The sequence below is a fragment of the Moschus berezovskii genome, chromosome 12, assembly GCF_049115385.1.
Source record: "Moschus berezovskii isolate FMDL1 chromosome 12, NW_MosBer_1.0, whole genome shotgun sequence".
NCBI lineage: Eukaryota > Metazoa > Chordata > Mammalia > Artiodactyla > Moschidae > Moschus > Moschus berezovskii.
This window is the reverse complement of record NC_142471.1, coordinates 97,139,077-97,157,989: the sequence shown is the minus strand read 5'-3', so window position 1 is coordinate 97,157,989 and position 18,913 is coordinate 97,139,077. Positions and strand designations below refer to the sequence as shown.

The following is an 18,913-nucleotide window of genomic DNA, read 5'->3' as shown; positions in this document are numbered from 1 at the left end:
ACAGCAGCAGGAGGGGGGCAGGGAACCAGGAGCACATGATGGCGTGAACGTGGAGGTGAGAGCCTGCAGCCACGTCTGCTCGTCTCTGAAATGCCCGGCTTCCCCAAAGTGTTCTCTTCTCGTTGACCTGAGTTCTTTAGATGTTTAAACACTGACAATTTTTGTCAGTCAAGTACATTGCAGATATCTTTTCCCAAGTGTGGCTAAACTTGGACTTTGTTTATATTGTCTTTTGATGAAGACTTTAATGTCACCATGGCCCAACCTGTCTGTCTTTCCTTTGCTGGACCTGTGCACCTTCTGAAGAAGCCTCTGCCCGGATGCTCTCCTGCACTTCACCCTCGTACCACTGGACCACCCTCAGGCCTCTAGCCCTCACTCTGGGACAGCTGGAACTCAGCCCAGGCGGGGCGGGGGTACCAGGGCAGGGAGGGGACCCAGGCTCACGGCTTCCTGGCCCAGGACCCTGTGGTGCCCTCCCAACCCAGCTGCCACTGGCCACTAGGGGGCGACGTGGGGGGCTCCTGCACAGCCCACTGGGTGTCGCCCTGACCCTCTGCTCCAGGGGGCTCGGGCCGGGGCAGTGAGGATGCCCGCCTCGCTGAGCTGCAGAATTACTGTGGTGAGCCCTGACCCTCTGCTCTATGGTGACTCTAGTAGTTTCAGCGCTGAAAAAACATTTTGACTGAAATTGCTTTAAGTTATAGGTTATTTGGGGAAAATCTGGCAGTTTTAAAAAATCTGTGTGTTTAACAAATGACTGCACAACGCGTGGCAGCTGAAAACACAGTGACTCACGGCGTCCACAGGGGAACCGAGGCGGCGGCTGCGCGGCTCGGCCTCGGGCTGGGCCCCAGCCTGGACGCCTCCCGGCCCGGTGCCCACCCCCACAGCTGCCTCGGAGGCGTCACCACCCCCTCCACCAGTGGGAGCTGTCACGGCATCTGGAGTCCAGGTCGGGGGTGGCACCCACCCCAGGGGACACAGAGCAGAGAGGCGCCTGCTGTCCGGCCTGCTCCTGCCCACCCCTGCGTCCTGCTCCTGGGTCTGCGTCCCTGTTCCCGGGCGGCGCTGGGCAGCTCTGGGTGGGCCTGACTCCCACAGAGCCACGGGGCACGCCTCCCACAGGCGATGGTGCTCTGTGCCCATCCCACTGCGAGCAACGAGCTGTGAGCTTCTGAGTGGACACCCGGTCCATCCGTCCATCGGTCCGTCCATCTGTCTGTCCTCAGCAGCAGCAGGTGGCTCACAGCCATCAGGCCACATGGTGGAATCTCGGCCTGGACCTGGGGCTGACGTTTCTGAGCCCACAGGTGCCACTGCCTCAATCCCCGTGGGGCGCAGCCACCCCGTCAAGCCCCGCACCCGCACCCCGGGCCACGCCACCTCCTTGGCAGGGCGCCGACCCCAGCCCTCCGCCCCCAGCCATGCCCACCCCCGCCCGGGAGGAGGCGGAGGCCAGCAGCTGCCCCCAGACTTACTTGACAAACTTGTCCACGTGGGACATGGACGCTTCATAGTTCTTCCCTCCGAACTCCTGGCAGTGCAGGGCCAGGAAGTGCGGCCTGTGAGCGTGGACGACCTGTGGAGCAGAGGCAGGCGTCAGGACGGTCCCGACCCTGGGGCGTGGTCCCCAGGGAGCTCCTGGTCTCTCAGGAACACTGGCGACCCCCGCGACGGGAGGTCCCACGTCAGCCACAGAGCAGCAGGCAGAGCCCAGAAGACAGCCATCCTGATGTGCCGTGGCCCCACGGGGGTGCAAGTGCACACATGATGTATGCGTGTATTGGCGCTGTGCACACGTGTGTGTGTTTCCCACCATCCAGGAGGGAGCAGGGCTTCCCTGGAGGCTCAGACAGTGAAGAATCCGCCTGCAACACAGGAGACCTGGGTTCCAATCCTGGGTCGGGAAGATGCCCTGGAGAAGTGAATGGCGACCCACCCCAGTGTCCTTGCCTGGAGAATCTCACGGACACAGGAGCCTGGAGGGCCACAGTCCCGGGTCACAAACAGTCAGACATGCCTGAGCGACTGACACAGCCCAGGAGAGCAAAGCTGGCCACGAGGGCGGGCGCTGTCTCACGCCCGACATGCACTGGAGCCCCAGCCCAGCCCCTGCGGAGGTGGACACAGCTGTAGCGGTCAGCATGGCTGGATGCAGCCACGCAGGGGCAGGTGGCAGAGCCGGTGGGCCCACTGTTCCAGGCGCGGCTCGGCCCCAGGCCCCGGGGCCAGGCCCGCAGCATCTGCTGGTCACCAGGGTCCCCCCCAGGCACCAACCAGACTGGCCCCAAGCCGGCGCCCAGCTGGGCCTCCCTCCTGTCAATAGACCTCGACCACGGAGTCGTCCTCCGAGCTGCGGCCAGGCAGCCTGGAGGCTCTGCTGGGAGCACGAGAGGGCCATCCTGAGACGGGGCCTTCCTGATGGGGGGAGAGCTGTTCTGATCAGGGAGAGCAGTCCTGAAGGGGAAATGCCCTGAGGGGGAGCTGTCCTGAGGGGGAGCCGTCCTGAGAGGGAGAGCCCTCCTGAGGGGGAGCCCTGTCCTGAGGGAGAGAGCCGTCCTGAGGGAGAGAGCTGTCCTGAGGGGATAGCCGTCCTGAGGGAGCCGTCCTGAGGGGAAGAGAGCCCTCCTGAGGGGGAGAGCCGTCCTGTGAGGGGGAGAGAGCCGTCCTGTGAGGGGGAGAGAGCCGTCCTGTGAGGGGGAGAGCCGTCCTGTGAGGGGGAGAGAGCCGTCCTGTGAGGGGGAGAGAGCCGTCCTGTGAGGGGGAGAGAGCTGTCCTGAGGGGATAGCCGTCCTGAGGGAGCCGTCCTGAGGGGAAGAGAGCCCTCCTGAGGGGGAGAGCCCTCCTGAGGGGGAGAGCCGTCCTGTGAGGGAGAGCCATCCTGAGGGGGAGCCATCCTGAAGGGGAGCCGTCCTGATGGGGGGAGAGCCGTCCTGAGGGAGAAAGTCGTCCTGAGAGAGAGAGCCCCCCTGAGGGGAGAGCCAGCCAGAGGGGAGAGCCAGCCTGAGGGGGAGCTCTCCAGCAGCCTGGCCGCCCTGCATCTCTCCCCGCACGGGGTCCTGACACGGACAGCAGCCCGGACCTGCATCTCCCCTAGGCCCTGAAACAGACTGGGCGTCGGGAGCGACCCTCAGGTCACCCGGGCAGGTGTGGACCCATATGGGCTCACGCAGGGACCCGGAGGTTGCAGTCCCACCCCCCGGGGCGCCCACAGCTGAGGGAGCGAGCGGTGGTGCCAGGACATAGATGGGCGGGGGCAGCGGCCAGGGTAGGCCCCTGGGAGACGGCCAGGGCAGGGTGGCTGGGACGGACAGTGAGGGTGGCACTGGAGAAGCAGCAGGGCCCCCGGCTGTCCACACCCGCGCCTCGCCTGTCCTCTGCTTTGCGCTTCCCTTGGCGCAGCAACACGGCCGGCCCGGCAGCACTCACCAAGACCCTGGAGCCACCTGGCCTCCCCTGCCCACCATCACAGAGGCTGGCCTCCCGCAGCGGGTGACCCACGCCCAGGGCCACAGTGCCACTTCCCACACCGCCCACACCCAGCCTCCGCCACTGTGTCCTGCCCAGAGGCCAGTGAGCCGTGGACGGACAGGCCGTGGTCAATGGGCTGAGACACGGCTCCTCTGGGCACAAGGGCAGTGCGGTGCCCGATGGGAAGGGACTGCACCCAGGGCTCAGCCAGCTGCCCAGAGAGAGGGCCGGGGGAGGGACGTGGGGACAGGCCCTGGAGCAGAGCGCAGAGTGCCAGGCAGGGGCAGGAGGAAGCCTTGCTCGGCAGCAGCTGCCCCCTGAGCCGAGGTGGCAGGCGGCACGTCCAGCTTCAGGGAGCGTGCCCGGACCCGGGCGTGCCCTCTCAGGGAAGGGCACGCGGTGACACCCGACTCACACACGCGCTCTGTCTGAGCAGGGTACAGGATGTTCACCAGGGCACTTTCACTGCCCCCTCACACAGGCCCGGACCCCCCATTCCTGGACTCCAGCCTCAGGGCTCGGGGAACCAGGTGGCATGCCTCGCAGTGGGTGCCTCACCCAACACCCCACAGCCGGGCAGGGATCCAGGCACTCGGGCAGCAGATCACCTCCACAACCAGGGCAGACTGCAGGCTGATTTCCGGGCCTGGGCCCGGGGCTGCAAAGGGCGTGAGGGGCCCCTGGGCAGCCTGGGTCAGGTCCCCAGACGGCCTGGCCTCAGGCCCAGGAACAAGTGACAGGACAGCGCAGTCGTGTGAAAACCACCAGAAGCTGCGTGATGCGTGCGGCTGTCACCCACCGCATCTGGCACCTTCACAAGGGGCCCAGGGCTCCACCCTCCCGGGACGCTGGGAGCTGCACAGACGGGGAGGGGCGTGGACACGCGCAGGCCACCCCGAGGAAGCTGTCGGCTCACGACCCTGCTCAGGGCTGCCTCCTCTGGGCCCAGCCCCCCTTGTCCTGCAGTTCAGGTTCAGCTCCAGTCCGGGGGCGGGAAGGGCAGAAGGACCCCAGAGACAGGCAGGGGTTTTGCGTGGCTCCTGCAGGTCACACCGCCACGCCGTGCACAGAGGCTGTGGGTCACCAGAGTGTGGCAGGGACCATGGTCGAGTCCCCAGGGAGGGCCGAGTGGCGCTTTCCAGGGGCGCCCCACAGCGACTCAGGGAGGCCAGGACGTGACGCCCTAAGCAGCCACCTCGGGCAGGGCGGGTCCCTCTGGGTGGGGACTTGCTGCCTGCCTTCATGCCCGCATGCATCTCCCTCACGAGACCACTCACCCTGTCGTGATCTGAACTGAAGTGGCCTTTTAAGGCACAGAATTCACTATTCACATCACATCAAACTCCTCAAACACTTGACTCTGACCCCGCAAATCTCAAAAAAATAAGGGATCCAAAAATAGCCCACCGACGCCCCCCTACACATCGCGGAGCCCCCGGCGGCCCACAGGCCCAGCACACCCGCCGCAGGGTCCGATGGGGAGGCCCCTCCACACACAGGACGGGAGAGGGCGCTTCAAAAGCCACGATGAGGCGCTGGGACGAGCTCATGCAGGAGTGGACAGCAGGAGACAAAGGCATGTCTTGCGTGAGAAAGACGGCGCTGAAATGATGGGTCCTCATCACGAAGCAATTGGGGAGGAAAGTGACGATGCCGCGGGGAGGGCCCGCACGCTGGGAGAGCAGGGAGAGCAGCTGCGCGCCCGTCTCCGCAGACCTCAGACCATGCGCCCTGCACACCATGGGGTCCACAGAGGCTCTCCCACGCACAGCCGGGGACGGGGCTCGGGGGAGACAGTGGGTTCAGAGGAGCCTGGCCTCCGCAAGGAGCATCGGGGTGGGGGTGTGCAGGGGGTTTGGGGGCCCTGCAGGAAGCAGGAGAGGAGCCTGACGCCACGTCACAGTTTAACCAGCACTCCCGCTCCACCCAGGACAGGCCACACACACACACACACTGAGATCCACGAGTTCATGACGATGCTAACCGCCGGCCCCCCGCACCAGTCAGAGTGGAGTCAGGGCACTGCTCTGAAAACCGGTGGATGAAGAGAATGAAGCCCTCCCTACCTCCTGCGTCTCAGGGGAAATGGGAGGGCGGGCCCCCCTCAGGGAAATGTCAAGCCAAGAAACGGAGGAGAAGCTCCAGGACTAGACTCCACACGGCCACATGGGAACCCAGGGCTTCCGGCCGAGATGGGAGGCCCCCGTGCGAAAACCCAAACCAACTTCCAACCCAGACAGAATCCGAAGCAGCCTGAACTTGGAGACACAGGCGGTGAGGGGGCGGGAGGGCGGGGTATAGGTCATTGGGCTCACAGCTGCTGGATCTACCAGGCAGCCCGGCGACCAGCCCACATGGCACAGTCACACCCCGGCCCTGGGCAGGGGAGGCCCGAGGCGGCTGTGACAGCAAGAAATGCTCAGCCCGGTGGGGTCCACGGGCCCGGCTGCAGGGCGTCAGGAGGCCCCGCTTCTGCAGAGCAGGGCCGCAGGGAGGACGGGTGGGCTGGAGCGGGAATGTGAGCGGGGGAGCAGGGGGCAGGCAGGCGCTCTGAGACGGAGGGGAGGCACCCCCTCGCCCACAGCTTTGCCTGACGGACAGAAGAGGGTGCTGTGAGGCCAGGAATGCGACCTGCGCCGAGGCCGCTGGGGGCGGGCAGAGGAAGGGCACGTCCCTGCAGGGCTGCAGCCAGCGAGGAAAGAGCACCCCCAGGAAGAGGCCCGCCCTCGACAGAGGCACAGCCCACTGCGAGCCTCCTGCATCCAAGCAGGCGCCCAGGGGAGGAGAAACGCTTGGAAACACAGAACGAGATGAGAAACGGACTCGGAAGAGACGCAGGGTCAACCTCAGGACAGAAACGGGGAGAAGGACAAAATCGTCGCAGGAAAGACGAGCACGTCGCAGACTGCCCGAGGGAGAGCCAACTGCGAGGCACGTTCAGCAAGGGCCACACGGGCCAGAAGAACCCAAGCAAGTGGAGAGAGCCTCAGGAAGAGGGCAGGGGCGGAGCGGGAAACCCTGCGCCCGGGCCCCAGGGGAGAGGGCGAGGCAGGGCCCGGAGCGCACGTCTAAACGCGGGGCCCAGGGACACCTCCCAAGGCCGGGGGAGCTGAACCCACACCGAGGGGCGTCTGAGCACCAGAGAGACCCACCCCAGAGCAACGGGCTCCCAGACACGTCCCAGCGAGAGACAGGCCCCCAGGAAACAGAGCCAGAGACCCACACCAGAACCAGCGTCTAAGTGGAGCAGCGGCAGAACCACCTTATATAAAAATTCTCAGTGCGACCAAGCATAAGCCAAGAATCACACAGCTCAGCCAACTGTCCTTCAAACGTCAGAGCCAGAGAGGGCGTTTTCATGAGTAAACTCAGGTAGGCTCTGTCCCCGAAGCCCGCGTGGAGCTCCACTAGAGCAGGCTGGGCAGACACTGACCTGGAACCAGGGCAGACTCAGGCCCTGCAGCCAGCAGCCTCGAGGCAACGCCGCTGGGCAGGTGTGGAGGCCGTGCGAGGGGCCAAGGCTGCCCCTGGGAACCTGACTGCAAGCCAAGCGGCAGGTCGGACCGGCTAGGGGAGGGGCGGGGACGGGGTGCCGACCCTTGATTTAAAGGAGCAATTATCAGTTCAGTTCAGTTCAGTTCAGTCGCTCAGTTGTGTCCGACTCTTTGCGACCCCATGAATCACAGCACGCCAGGCCTCCCCGTCCATCACCAACTCCCGGAGTTCACTCAAACTCATCATCGAGTCGGTGATGCCATCCAGCCATCTCATTCTCTGTCGTCCCCTTCTGCTCCCGCCCCCAACCTTTCCCAGCATCAGAGTCTTTTCCAGTGAGTCAACTCGTCGCATGAGGTGGCCAAAGTATTGGAGTTTCAGCTTTAGCATCAGTCCTTCCAATGAACACCCAGGATCGATCTCCAAATCACAGTTTACAGCAACCATAACCCGCCGGCTGGAGTCCCCAGTGCAGGCGGACGGACAGCACATGCTGCTCAGAGACCTACGCGGTCCCAGCGTGCCCACGTGGCACGGAAGGAGCAGGATGCCAACCAGAGACGGGCGACGCAAAACCCACAGCTGCCAGGAAAACACTTCATGGAAGGCAAGACGCCAGTAGACAACTTCAAATGGATGTGAGAGGAGAAGAGAAACAATCCAAAAGGAAGCAGAAATGGGAAAACAAAGGCACAAACAAGGAGGTGTAAACAGGCAACACAACGGCAGCCCCAGACCTGCCGCACCGCTGCCACGTGGAACGCTCACGGTCTGGGCGGCACTGAGCGGCAGGGCTGCCTGGCCGCGCCGCACAGCACAGAGCAGCGCGCCCACCAAGGAAGGTTCTGCAAGACAAGGCCACGCTGCTGCCTGAGCCCCAGGGGCGGGGAGGCGCCTCAGTGAGCGGAGGGGGCTCCAGAGGACGAAGAGCACAGGACAACCACAGGGGGCTCGGAAGGAAGACGCACACGTGTACACGGCCAGTGATGGCAATGCACACACGTGCGTGCACACACATACACGCGTGCGGACACTGCCCTGACAGACAGCCCAGCACGGACGTGGGGCGCACCCTCTCATACGGCCCACTCGGCAGAAAAGGCCATCGCTACGCCACAGAACAAACCACAGGCTGCTGCCTGGCCTTTCAGGGATCACAGTCGAAGATGGAGAAGCTCCACACGGTCAGCAAAGACAAGCCTGGGAGCTCACTAGGGCTCAGATCATCAGCTCCTTATTGCAAAATTCAGCCTTCAACTGAACAAAGTAGGGAAAACCTCTAGGCCGTTCAGGTGTGACCTAAATCAAACCCCGCAAGTTTATACACCGGAGGTGACAAATAGATTCAAGGGATCAGATATGGTACACAGAGCGCCTGGAGAACTATGGACGGTGTTTGTAACACTGTACAGGAGGCAGCCAAAACCATGCCCAAGAGAAAGAAATCCATGAAAACAAAATGGTTGTCTGAGGACGCTTTACAAATAGCTGAGGACAGAAGAGAAATGAAAGGAGATGCATTCACACCCATCTGGATGCAGAGTTCCAAAGAATAGTAGGGAGAGATAAGAAAGTCTTCCTCAGCGATCAAAGCAAAGAAACAGAGGAAAACAACAATGGAAACACCAAAGATCTCTTCAAGGAAACTGGAGATATCAAGCGAACATTTCATGTAAGAATAGGTACAATAAAGAACAGAAACAGAAGGACCTAACAGAAGCAGAAGAGATTAAGAAGAAGTGGCAACGCAGAAGAACCACAGAGGAACGTCCTGCTGCTGCTGCTGCTGCTAAGTCGCTTCAGTCGTGTCCGACTCTGTGTGACCCCCATAGACGGCAGCCCACCAGGCTCCCCGTCCCTGGGATTCTCCAGGCAAGAACACTGGAGTGGGTTGCCATTTCCTTCTCCAATGTCTGAAAGTGAAGTCGCTCAGTCGTGTCCGACCCTTAGCGACCCCACAGACTGCAGCCTACCAGGCTCCTCCGTCCATGGGATTTTCCAGGTAAGAGTACTGGAGTGGCTTGCCATTGCCTTCTCCGAGGAACGTCTTAATGACCCAGATAATCACAATAGTGTGGTCACTCACCTAGAGCCAGACATCCTGAGTGTGAAGTTAAGTGGGCCTTAGGAAGCATCACTACGAACAAAGCTAGTGGAGGTGATGGAATTCTAGCTCAGCTCTTTAAAATCCTAAAAGATGTTGCTGTGAAAGTGCTACACTCAAGAATGCTAGTAAATTTGGAAAACTCAGCTGTGGCCACAGGCCTAGAAAAGGTCAATTTTCATTTCAATGCCAAAGAAAGGCAATGCCAAAGAATGTTCAAACCACTGTATAATTGCACTCATTTCACATAAGGTTCACTCAAAATCCTTCAAGCTCGGGTTAACAGTATGTGAACCGTGAACTTCCAGATGTCCAAGCTGGGTTTCGAAGAGGCAGAAGAACCAGAGACCAAATTGCCAACATTCACTGGATCATGGAGAAAGCAAGGGAGTTCCAGAAAAACATCTACTTCTGCTTCATTGACTATGCTAAAGCCTTTGACTGTGTGGATCACAACAAACTGTGGAAAATTCTTAGAGAGATGGAGTACCAGACCACCTTACCTGTTTCCTGAGAAACGTGTGTGCAGGTCAAGAAGCAATGATTAGAACCAGACATAGAACAACTGAGTAGTTCAAAATTGGGAAAGGAATACAACAAGGCTGTATACTGACACCCTGCTTATTTAACTTGCGCAGAGTTCAGTTCAGTTCAGTTCAGTCGCTCAGTCGTGTCCGACTCTCCGCGAGTACATCATGTGAAACGCCGGGCTGGATGAAGCACAAGCTGGAATCAAGATTGCCAGGAGAAATATCAACAACCTCAGACATGCAGATGACACCACTTTAATGGCAGAAAGTGAAGAGGAGCTAAAGAACATCTTGATGAAGGTGAAAGAGATTTTAAAAAGCTGGCTTGAAACTCAATACTCAAGAATCTGAGATCATGGCATCTGATTCCATCACTTCATGATAAATAGAAAGGTGGAAAGTGGAAGCAATGACAGATTTTGCTTTGAGGGGCTCCAAAATCACTGTGGATACTGACTATAGCCATGAAATTAAAAGACGCTTGCTCCTTGAAGGAAAAGCTATGACAAACCTAGACATTGTAATAAAAAGCAGAAGCATCATTTTGCCAACAAACCATCTAGTCAAAGCTACGGTTTTTCCCGTGGTCATGTATGGATGTGAGAGTTGGACCATAAAGAAGGCTGAGTGCTGAAGAACTGATGCTTTTGAGCTGTGGTGTTGGAGAAGACTCTTGAGAGTCCCGTGGAACTGCAAGGAGATCCAACCAGTCCATTCTAAAGGAGATCAGTCCTGAATATTCACTGGGAGGACTGATGTCAAAGCTGAAACTCCAACACTTTGGCCACCTGATGCAAAGAGCTGACTCATTGGAAAAGACCCTGATGCTGGGAAAGATTGAGGGCAGGAGGAGAAGGGGACGACAGAGGATGAGACGGTTGGATGGCGTCACCGACTCGACGGACATGGGTTTGAGTGAAGTCCAGCAGTTAGTGGAGGACAGGGAAGCCTGGTGTCGTGCGGTTCACAGGTTTGCAAAGAGTGGGACACGACTTCGCTGCTGAACCACAAGCTCTGCCCAGGCTCTCGGGGTGCCTCTTCCGCGCGTGCCTGCCTTGTCCGGTCACTGTGATCAGGACGGATGCAGAGCAAGCACCTGACAGCGTGTCCGTTCGACACCATCACAAACGCCGCCAGGGCAGGACCAGCTGTCACCCAGGGGACCCCGGGAATTGCTGTGAAAGCGCCGGCCTGGAGCTCTCTGGGCCGCTGAGGTCAGAGCTGCAGACCTCCCCTGCCTCTGAGAAGGAGCCTAGACGGACAGCCCTTCGGGAAGGATGGCATGGCTGTTTTGAGGGTGGACGGGAAAGTCCCTCCAAGATGTGGGCAGTGAGCTCAGGCCACGAGTGGTGGGAAGGAGCTCAGAGAAGCAGTAGCTGGCCGGGCAGGGGGCTCCTCGCTCCAGGAGGGTCGGGGTCGGGGCCTCCGCTGAGTGGGCTCTAACTGGCTCCCATCCTGCCCACCTGAGACAGGGTGGCTGCTCACATCTGCTGGGCCAACATTCTTTACCAAAAAAAGGAGCTTCTGCGAACTCTGGGGGGGACGTAGGCAACTGATAGGAATGCGTGGGTTCTCTCATAGGAAGGCTCAAGAGAAATATGTTGGAAAAGAGTGAACCAGAAATTTTGGCAAGGAAGAGCTGAGGGAATTAAAAATAAAAACAAAAACACACCACCCGGGCAAACAAAGCCAGGTCCTGTGCTGACGCTGTGCAGGTGGTGGGAGAGGGCGGCCCTGGCCTTCAGGACACGCAGAGCCGCCCGGCCCTGCTAAAAATAGCAGCGGCCAGGCCTTGTTAGGCCTCCTCCAAAGACAAGTATCAGAGTTACCTAAAAAGGAATTACATCCTACAAACAACCCAGTGCAGGCCGCAGAGCCGAGATAAGGAGCCGAAAAGGGACAAAGGAATTTCTCCAGAAGCAAGATTGCTATTTACCAGCTACGCCTGAGAACACCCTGCAGAGACGTCTGTGACCCTCAGCCTGGGAGGCGGGGGTCCTCTGGGTGCCCAGCCGCCCGCCCTCCGCCCCAGGATGGTGTGGGGGAGGCGGGGGCCTGCCCCCCGAGAGGGCCCAGGCTCAGCTCCTGGCAGCCCCAACCGGACGCGCTCCCAGAGCCCAGGCCCCACAGCCGCTGCCGGCCGGCACCCAGGGCAGCACGAGGCTCCGTGAGCTCGCCAGCAGGCAGGGGGCCTGGCCATCTGAGCAGCGAGGGCGGCTCCCGGGCCCTGTGTGGGCAGGAGGGCCGCTCCAAGTCCTTGAGGCTGGAGGGTTCCTGGTGAGACTGTTGGCCCTGGGCACCCATAGGCGTGCCTGACCGCCGACCGCAAGGCTAAAGCAGCGTCCAGCAGGCGAACTGTGGCTTTACCCCAGATCTGGACAGACGAACATGAGACTGCTCCTTTCAAAGGGGCAGAAATACGGAGCCTGGTCTGCTCTTAATACTGCCTGTTGCTTGGGACATCAGAGGTCTCTAAGAATGACTCGATTTTCATTTAAGAAGCACCTTCCCCGCCTAGGGGCAAGTAGGATGGAAGCAGGTCCTGAGCCGACGGGGTGCCCCCCACCGCCTGGCTCTCCCCACGGACCCCGCGGCCAGCTGGCAGCCACAGCTTCCTGGTCTCAGCCCTGGAACCTCCTCCCCGAATCCGCCCGCTTCCTAGGGTGGTTTCCAGCGCACGGGGATGCACACGGTGACCACGGGCCGAAAGGCTGCCGAGAGCACCCCCTGTGTACGCTGACCGCGGCAGCTCCTCAGAGCTCCGGCCCTCAGCCACCCCTGCAGGCTGTCTCCCCCCGGGCCCCCATCCCACGGGGACCCTGAGCTCTGAGTCCGCGGCCCCCAGAGGCCCTCCTCCTCTCCCCGCGGGCCCCGGGTGGCTCCCAGCCTCCACGTGCTCACTCCAGTCACTGAGCCTCGGGCCAGCACCTGAATGAGCCTCGTACCCCGGGTCCTGGGGCCCCACGCCTCCCACCCACGCAGCAGCGCCCTCCCTGCCACGCACAGGCTGTCTTGTGGTGCCCCTCCCACGGAACCCACCCGCTTGCACCCTCAGCCCCTCCTCCCCGGTCCTGAGCCAGGGAGGCCGCCAGACCCGCTTCCAACACTGGCCCCACGTCCCCCCACCCGCTGCAGCACCTCCTGAGCCCGCTCCCGTGGCCGCGTGCCCCCAGGTCCCCTTCTCCTAGCTCAGCAGGAGGGGCGGGATGCTGCCCCACGAGCGCGCCCCAAGGTCTTGGAGCCTGTACACCTCCCTTTCCTCATCCTGCCACACGGCAGCCACGGTGGACGGTCACCTGGAGCCCGTGGCTCCTTCACGTCTTTACAGCCAACAGCACCACGAAGCTCTGCCCGTCACTCAGGGTCCATCCCACCCAGGGGCTGGGCCGTGGTGGCCCCGTGGGTGTGAGTGAGCCCCCCAGTATCCACCACGGGGGGGACATGGGTGTGAGCGAGCCCCCCAGTATCCACCTCGGGGGGCCCACCTCCCTCCGTATCAGAGGCAGACATGGAGCCGCGGCTCTGGCTGCAGTGGGGGTGGGGGTCCGAGGACCCAGATGTGATACTCGAGTGCGCCGGGCACTTACAGGGGCAACTCGGGGCGTCTGGGGCAGACGGCACACCTGATCCCCGCCCGGCTGTGCTGCTAGACGTGACCACACTGACCCGGCAGGCAAGCAGCTCCTCGAGGCCAGTGAGGGTTGTCATCGGGCCCCCATGGCCCCCCGGGAAGTGTGCCCTCTTCACACACCGTGAGGGCAGGCTGCCGTCTGCGGGCACAGCACAGACAAGCAGTGTCAGCAGCCTGTCGCGGGCTCGGTGGGTCTGCAGGGAGGACCTCACACCCCAACATGGAGGAGGCTGGGCACAGGGGGAAGCTGCAGACTCAGGCTGAGCCCAGAGCAGAGAGTGGCAGGCGCGGACGGGCCCCATGCAGAGGGGACGGGACACTGCCTGCGCCCCTGCCTCCCCGCCCGGCCTCCATCCCGCAGGAACACCTCCCTCCTGCCCCACACCCCACACCAGCAAACCAGGGCATGAGCCTGGCTACTCAGAGGCTGATGAAGAGAGCAGCGGGGACCCCGCCTCTGGTCTCCCTGGAAAGGGACACCTCCCTGCTTCCTCAGGCCTTTCCTGATTGCTCTCATCACTGTATAGATGTTCAGCTCAGTTCAGTCACTCAGTCGTGTCCGACTCTTTATGACCCCGTGGACCGCAGCACGCCAGGCCTCCCTGTCCATCACCACCTCCTGTAGCTGCTCAAACTCATGTCCATTGAGTCAGTGATGCCATCCAACCATCTCATCCTCTGTCGTCCCCATCTCCTCCCGCCTTCAATCTTTCCCAGCATCAGGGTCTTTTCAAATGAGTCATTTCTTTGCATCAGGTGGCCAAAGTATTGGAGTTTCAGCTTCAACATCAGTCCTTCCAATGAATATTCAGGACTGATCTCCTTTAGGATGGACTGGTTGGATTTCCTTGCCATCCAAGGGACTCTCAAGAGTCTTCTCCCACACCACAGTTCAAAAGCATCGATTCTATGGTGCTCACCCTTCTTTATAGTCCAACTCTCACATCCATACACGACCACTGGAAAAACCATAGCCCTGACTAGACGGATCTTTGTTGGCAAAGTAATGTCTCTGCTTTTTAATATGCTGTCTAGGTTGGTCATAGCTTTTTTTTCAAGGAGCAAGTGTCTTTTAATTTCATGGCTGCAATCACCACCTGCAGTGATTTTGGAGCCCAAAAAAATAAAGTTTGTCAGTGTTTCCACTGTTCCCCCATCTATTTGCCATGAAGTGATGGGACCAGATGCCATGATCTTAGTTTTCTGAATGTTGAGCTTTAAGCCAACCTTTGCACTCTCCTCTTTCAATTTCATGAAGAGGCTCTTTGGTTCTTCTTCACTTTCTGCCATAAGGGTGGTGTCATCTGCATATCTGAGGTTATTGATATTTCTCCCGGCAATCTTGATTCCAGCTCATGTTTCCCCCAGCCCAGTGTTCCTCATGATGTACTCTGCATATAAGTTAAATAAGCAGGGTGACAATATACAGCCTTGACGTACTCCTTTTCCTATTTGGAACCAGTCTGTTGTTCCATATCCAGTACTAACTGTATTTTCCTGACCTGCATACAGATTTCTCAGGAGGCAGGTCAGATGGTCTGGGATTCCCATCTCTTGAAGAATTCTCCACAGTTTGTTGTGATCCACACAAAGGCTTTGGCGGAGTCAATAAAGCAGAAGTAGATGTTTTCCTGGAACTCTGTTGCTTTTTCCATGATCCGATGGACGTTGGCAATTTGATCTCTGGTTCCTGCCTTCTCTAAACCCGGCCTGCGCACAGACGTTGAGCTGTCTCATCAGCTGAGTGGCCACTTCTCCATTCTGGTGGCGCCGTGTGTGCTCACATGTAATGTAAACGACGCTCTCAGGGTGCCCGTGTGTCGCACACACTGCATTCCCTTACATCAGTTAACAATCACATCGCTGCGCGGTCCTCAAGGCTTCCTGAATAGCCCGTCACACCTTCTGCCCAGACGCAGGCCGGCTCCCTCCCTTCAGTCTGTAGGACTCTACTTCCTCTCTGGCCAGCGACACCAGCAAGAACCTTCACCGCCGGGCAGGACGCAGGCAGGCCCTGCGCCCCCGCCCCACTCCAGGGTCCTGGCAGGAAAGCATCTCACCTCCCAGGAGCTGCACCGTCAGGTTTGGGGCATGAGTGCTCGTTACAGAAGCTCCTTCCACTCAGCTTGCCGGAAGCTTTCATCAGAAATGGTTACAGAATTTCAGCAAACGGGTTTCCTGCATCTGCGGAGATGATCGTGTGTTTTTTCTTCACAGTCAGTTGACTTGGGTGATCGTGTTTATTGATTCTTTAATTTTGAGCCAGGCTTGCACCCCTTGGTGCTCACGCATAACTTTTTGATACGCCGCTGTTTCTAAGTGTGTGCGCGTGTGTGTGTGCACGTGTGCGTGTGAGTGCGTGCGTGTGCCCCCATGTGTGTGCGTGTGTGCGCGAGTGCATGCATGTGTCCCCGTGTGTGTCTGTGTGTGCATGTGTGTGCGTGTGTACTGCATGCATTCTTACACACATGAACAGTTTTACATGTTTGATCTGCTGAAGTTCCTTGAACTTGGGCGTTTACTCCACACAGGAGACAGACCTGTGTTTTCACTGAGACGACTCTGTCTGCTTTTGCTGTCAGTGCACTGCTTGCATCACAGCGTCAGATGTTTCAACCTTCTTGAAAAGCTCGACAAACATCAGTGTGTCTTGCTTAGACTTTTGACAGAACTTATCAGTGTTGAGCAAAACTTTAATAAAGAGCTCGTTTATTTCTTCTCGACTTAGCTTCCTTTGCTTTTCCAAAAACATCTTCCTTTCATGTAAGTATCCAGATTTATTGGCAAAAAGTTGTTCATGATAATTCCCTTACTATCTTTTTATTGTCTGCAGGATTTTCAGTGACCATTCCCCAATGTCAAATTTCTGAAATTGATCATTCTTATCTTCTACTTTCAGAAATTAGATATAGAAGATCAAATTAAATGGAAAGTAATCAAGAAAAAGGAAGAAAACAGAGAGCAGAAAACAGTGAGAAGAACATGGAAAGCAACTGACAGAATCAATAAAGTCAAAAGCAGGCTGTCCTGCTTTTGAGGTCATACAACTGGTAAACCTCTGACCATACCGTTGACAGAAGGGTCTGATGTCCCTGCATCTGTGCCTGCCTGCTCATTTTTTTTATTGGTTGTAAACATCAAATTGTGCATTCCAGCTCACTGGACACTAGCCTGGGCATCCTCTCGGGCTTGAACTGTGGCCAGTACAGCCTGGCCTCAGATCCCCTCAGCCACACTGTCCTGTGCTGCCCACTGCTTGAGATCTAAAAACCAGTGTTTCTTATATACACTTTCTGGGCTCAGAGCTGCGAGGAGTGGACCTGCCTGGCTCTGAACGCCCCCCAGACCACCAGACACTGAGCGTCCTGAGCTGATGGTGACTCTAGGTCGTCAGTGAAACGGAGGCAGAGGAGGTCGGACGTGAGCCCCAGGCCTCCAGCCTGCTTCCCGCCCGCCCCGGGGGCTCTCGCAGAGGGCGGCCCCTGGGGGCTCTCGGGACAGCGGTCCCCGGGGGCTCTTGGGATGGCAGCCCGTGCCTGCACAGGCCTCCCCCTTGTTCCTGTGGGGCCGTCACCACCAGGACCCCTCTAAGCCCAGACCCAGGCCCGCCACCCACCACCACCCCGACGTGCTCCCACCACGTCTCACACACGCCAGGGCCAGCTATGAAAAGCAAACCCACACACACAGCAGCGGTTCTGGCCGAACCTGACGGAGGGCAGGGAGCAGACGGCAGAGAAGAGGCTCCATACGCCAGGGCCTCTCACTCCACTGTCAGGCCGGGCAGCCACTGGGGCCTGAGCACGCCGCCAAGGTGACCCTCTCCAGGAAAGGGGCCTCGCCCACCCCACTGGGCCAGCTGCCTGCCAGGAGCTGAGCCCACAGCTCGGCCGGTGCCCACTTGGGCATGTGAAATGTGGGGAAGGACAGGCTCAGAACCCCTCGTGACAGGAACAAGGCCCACGCCCCACCAGATGCTCCCCTGGAGCCTCACAGCCTCCCAACCCTCCTGGGCCTTGGGTGGGAACCTGTCCCCCTTGGCCAAGACCACCACCCACTCCGACAGCCCAGGCCCTTCCTGCTGGACCCTGGGCCTCTCGGTTCCAGGGAAGACCTGCTGCCCCGCCCTGGCCCTCACTGTGGCCAGCTCATCTAGGGGTGTGGACCGCCCACACCAGCAGACTGGACAAGCAGCTGCCCCCAGCGCCAGCGTGGATGGCAAGAGGCAGGGGACAGCGGGACACAGAGGGCCCCCAAGTGGACCTGTTGCGGCTCAGCGGCCTGGGGCCACCCAACTCCCGCACCTCTTCCTGCCCTCAAAGCACCCGCGCCCACCCCGCAGACCCACCGCAGAAGTGCCCCGCACCGTCGGCCACGCTGTCCCCGCCCGGCTCTCTGGTCTGCGGCCCCACCAGCCTCCAGGGGCCACAGTCCCCCGGCAGCCCTGGTGGAGCAGGATGCCGTTCGCCCACCCATTCACAGTGGCCTCTCGGATGCCCCAAGGGGGGTCCCACACACATCACCCACCCGGGGAACACAGGCTCCAGGAGCAGAGCCCTCTGTCGACCCTGCAGAGCTGACCCCGACATCCCAGAGAGAGCTGAGCAAAGACGCAGGGCCCCACAGGGGGCCGGGAAGGGGCAGCTCGCCCAATAGGCCTCGCCTGGAGCCTCCGGCCAGTGTCCAGCCCAGCGTCAGCATGCATCCTGCCGAGACCTCGGGACGCACACAGGTTTCACTGCCTCCATCCTGCACCCCAGGTCCTCCCAAAGGTCCCCGCTGACAAGCAGAGCCCCAGCCAGGGGCATCTGAGAAGGGAGGGGCCTCCAAGGAGGAACCAGGAAGTGGGAGGCACCCCCTCCCCACCCCTGGTGGGATCACCCTCCCAGGGGGACCCTCCACCCCAATCCCCCCGCGCCCCCCGCCTCCCCACCGAGGACAGCGAGGCCGCAGCCCCTCCCCCTCCCTGGGACCCCCTCCCAGGGGGACCCCCAAGTGGGAACCCCCCCACCGTGTCCCCTGACCCACACCCCCCCGCCCCACACCCCAAGGACAGCGAGGCTGCAGGGTGAACCCGGGCCTCCAGCAGCCTGAGTTGCTCCCTCACGTGGGCCGGCTGTCACCTGGCTCTTACCTGATAAAACTCCCGAAGCCAGTTCTTCTGGAGGTTTTCTGGCTGTAAATTAAAGACAAAAAAGAAGATGGTCAGGCCTGAGACACAGGCCGGCAGCCACGAGCAGAGGCGAACGTGATGGCCTGTCTGCGTGCTCACTGCAGGGCTGGGGCACAATGGGGTGGGGGCCCCTTCCTCACAGGGGCCTGGTCCGCCACTCAGCGGGGATGAGGGGCAGGCACTGGAGCTGGACCCACAGCTGACCCCAGCCCTGCTCATCCTCAGCAGTGGGGGGTCCCTGGAAGGGCTTCCTGGAGCCAGGCCAGGGCATCGGGCAAGACCCAGAGGCATGGGGTCCCAGGACTGGCCTGAAAATGGACAAAGAGCTGCGTGGCCCCAAGTGTCGGCTTTGGGCCTGCAGGCCCTGGGAAAGAGCTGGCACAGGGTCCCTGAGAAAATGGGGGTGCGCCTCTTCCCACACATCCCACCGGGCTCCTGGACCCTCAGGCCAGCCAGCCGAGTGGGGCATGTGGCCCCAGCCAAGCCAGCATGGTCAAGGCACTGAG

The 18,913-nt window shown here is 60.0% G+C and overlaps 1 protein-coding gene across 1 annotated transcript in view; it reads right to left on the bottom strand.

Annotated features, from left to right (window-relative positions):
- The window catches only part of INPP5A (inositol polyphosphate-5-phosphatase A), a 154,296-nt gene that overhangs the window by 76,233 nt on the left and 59,150 nt on the right, over window positions 1-18,913 (bottom strand). Inside the window, exons 2-3 of the mRNA XM_055424373.2 lie at window positions 18,369-18,410; window positions 1,482-1,582 (exon numbers count right to left, since the gene is read on the bottom strand). Coding sequence (XP_055280348.1) covers window positions 1,482-1,582; window positions 18,369-18,410 — 143 coding nt within the window. The remainder of the gene's footprint in view (window positions 1-1,481; window positions 1,583-18,368; window positions 18,411-18,913) is intronic.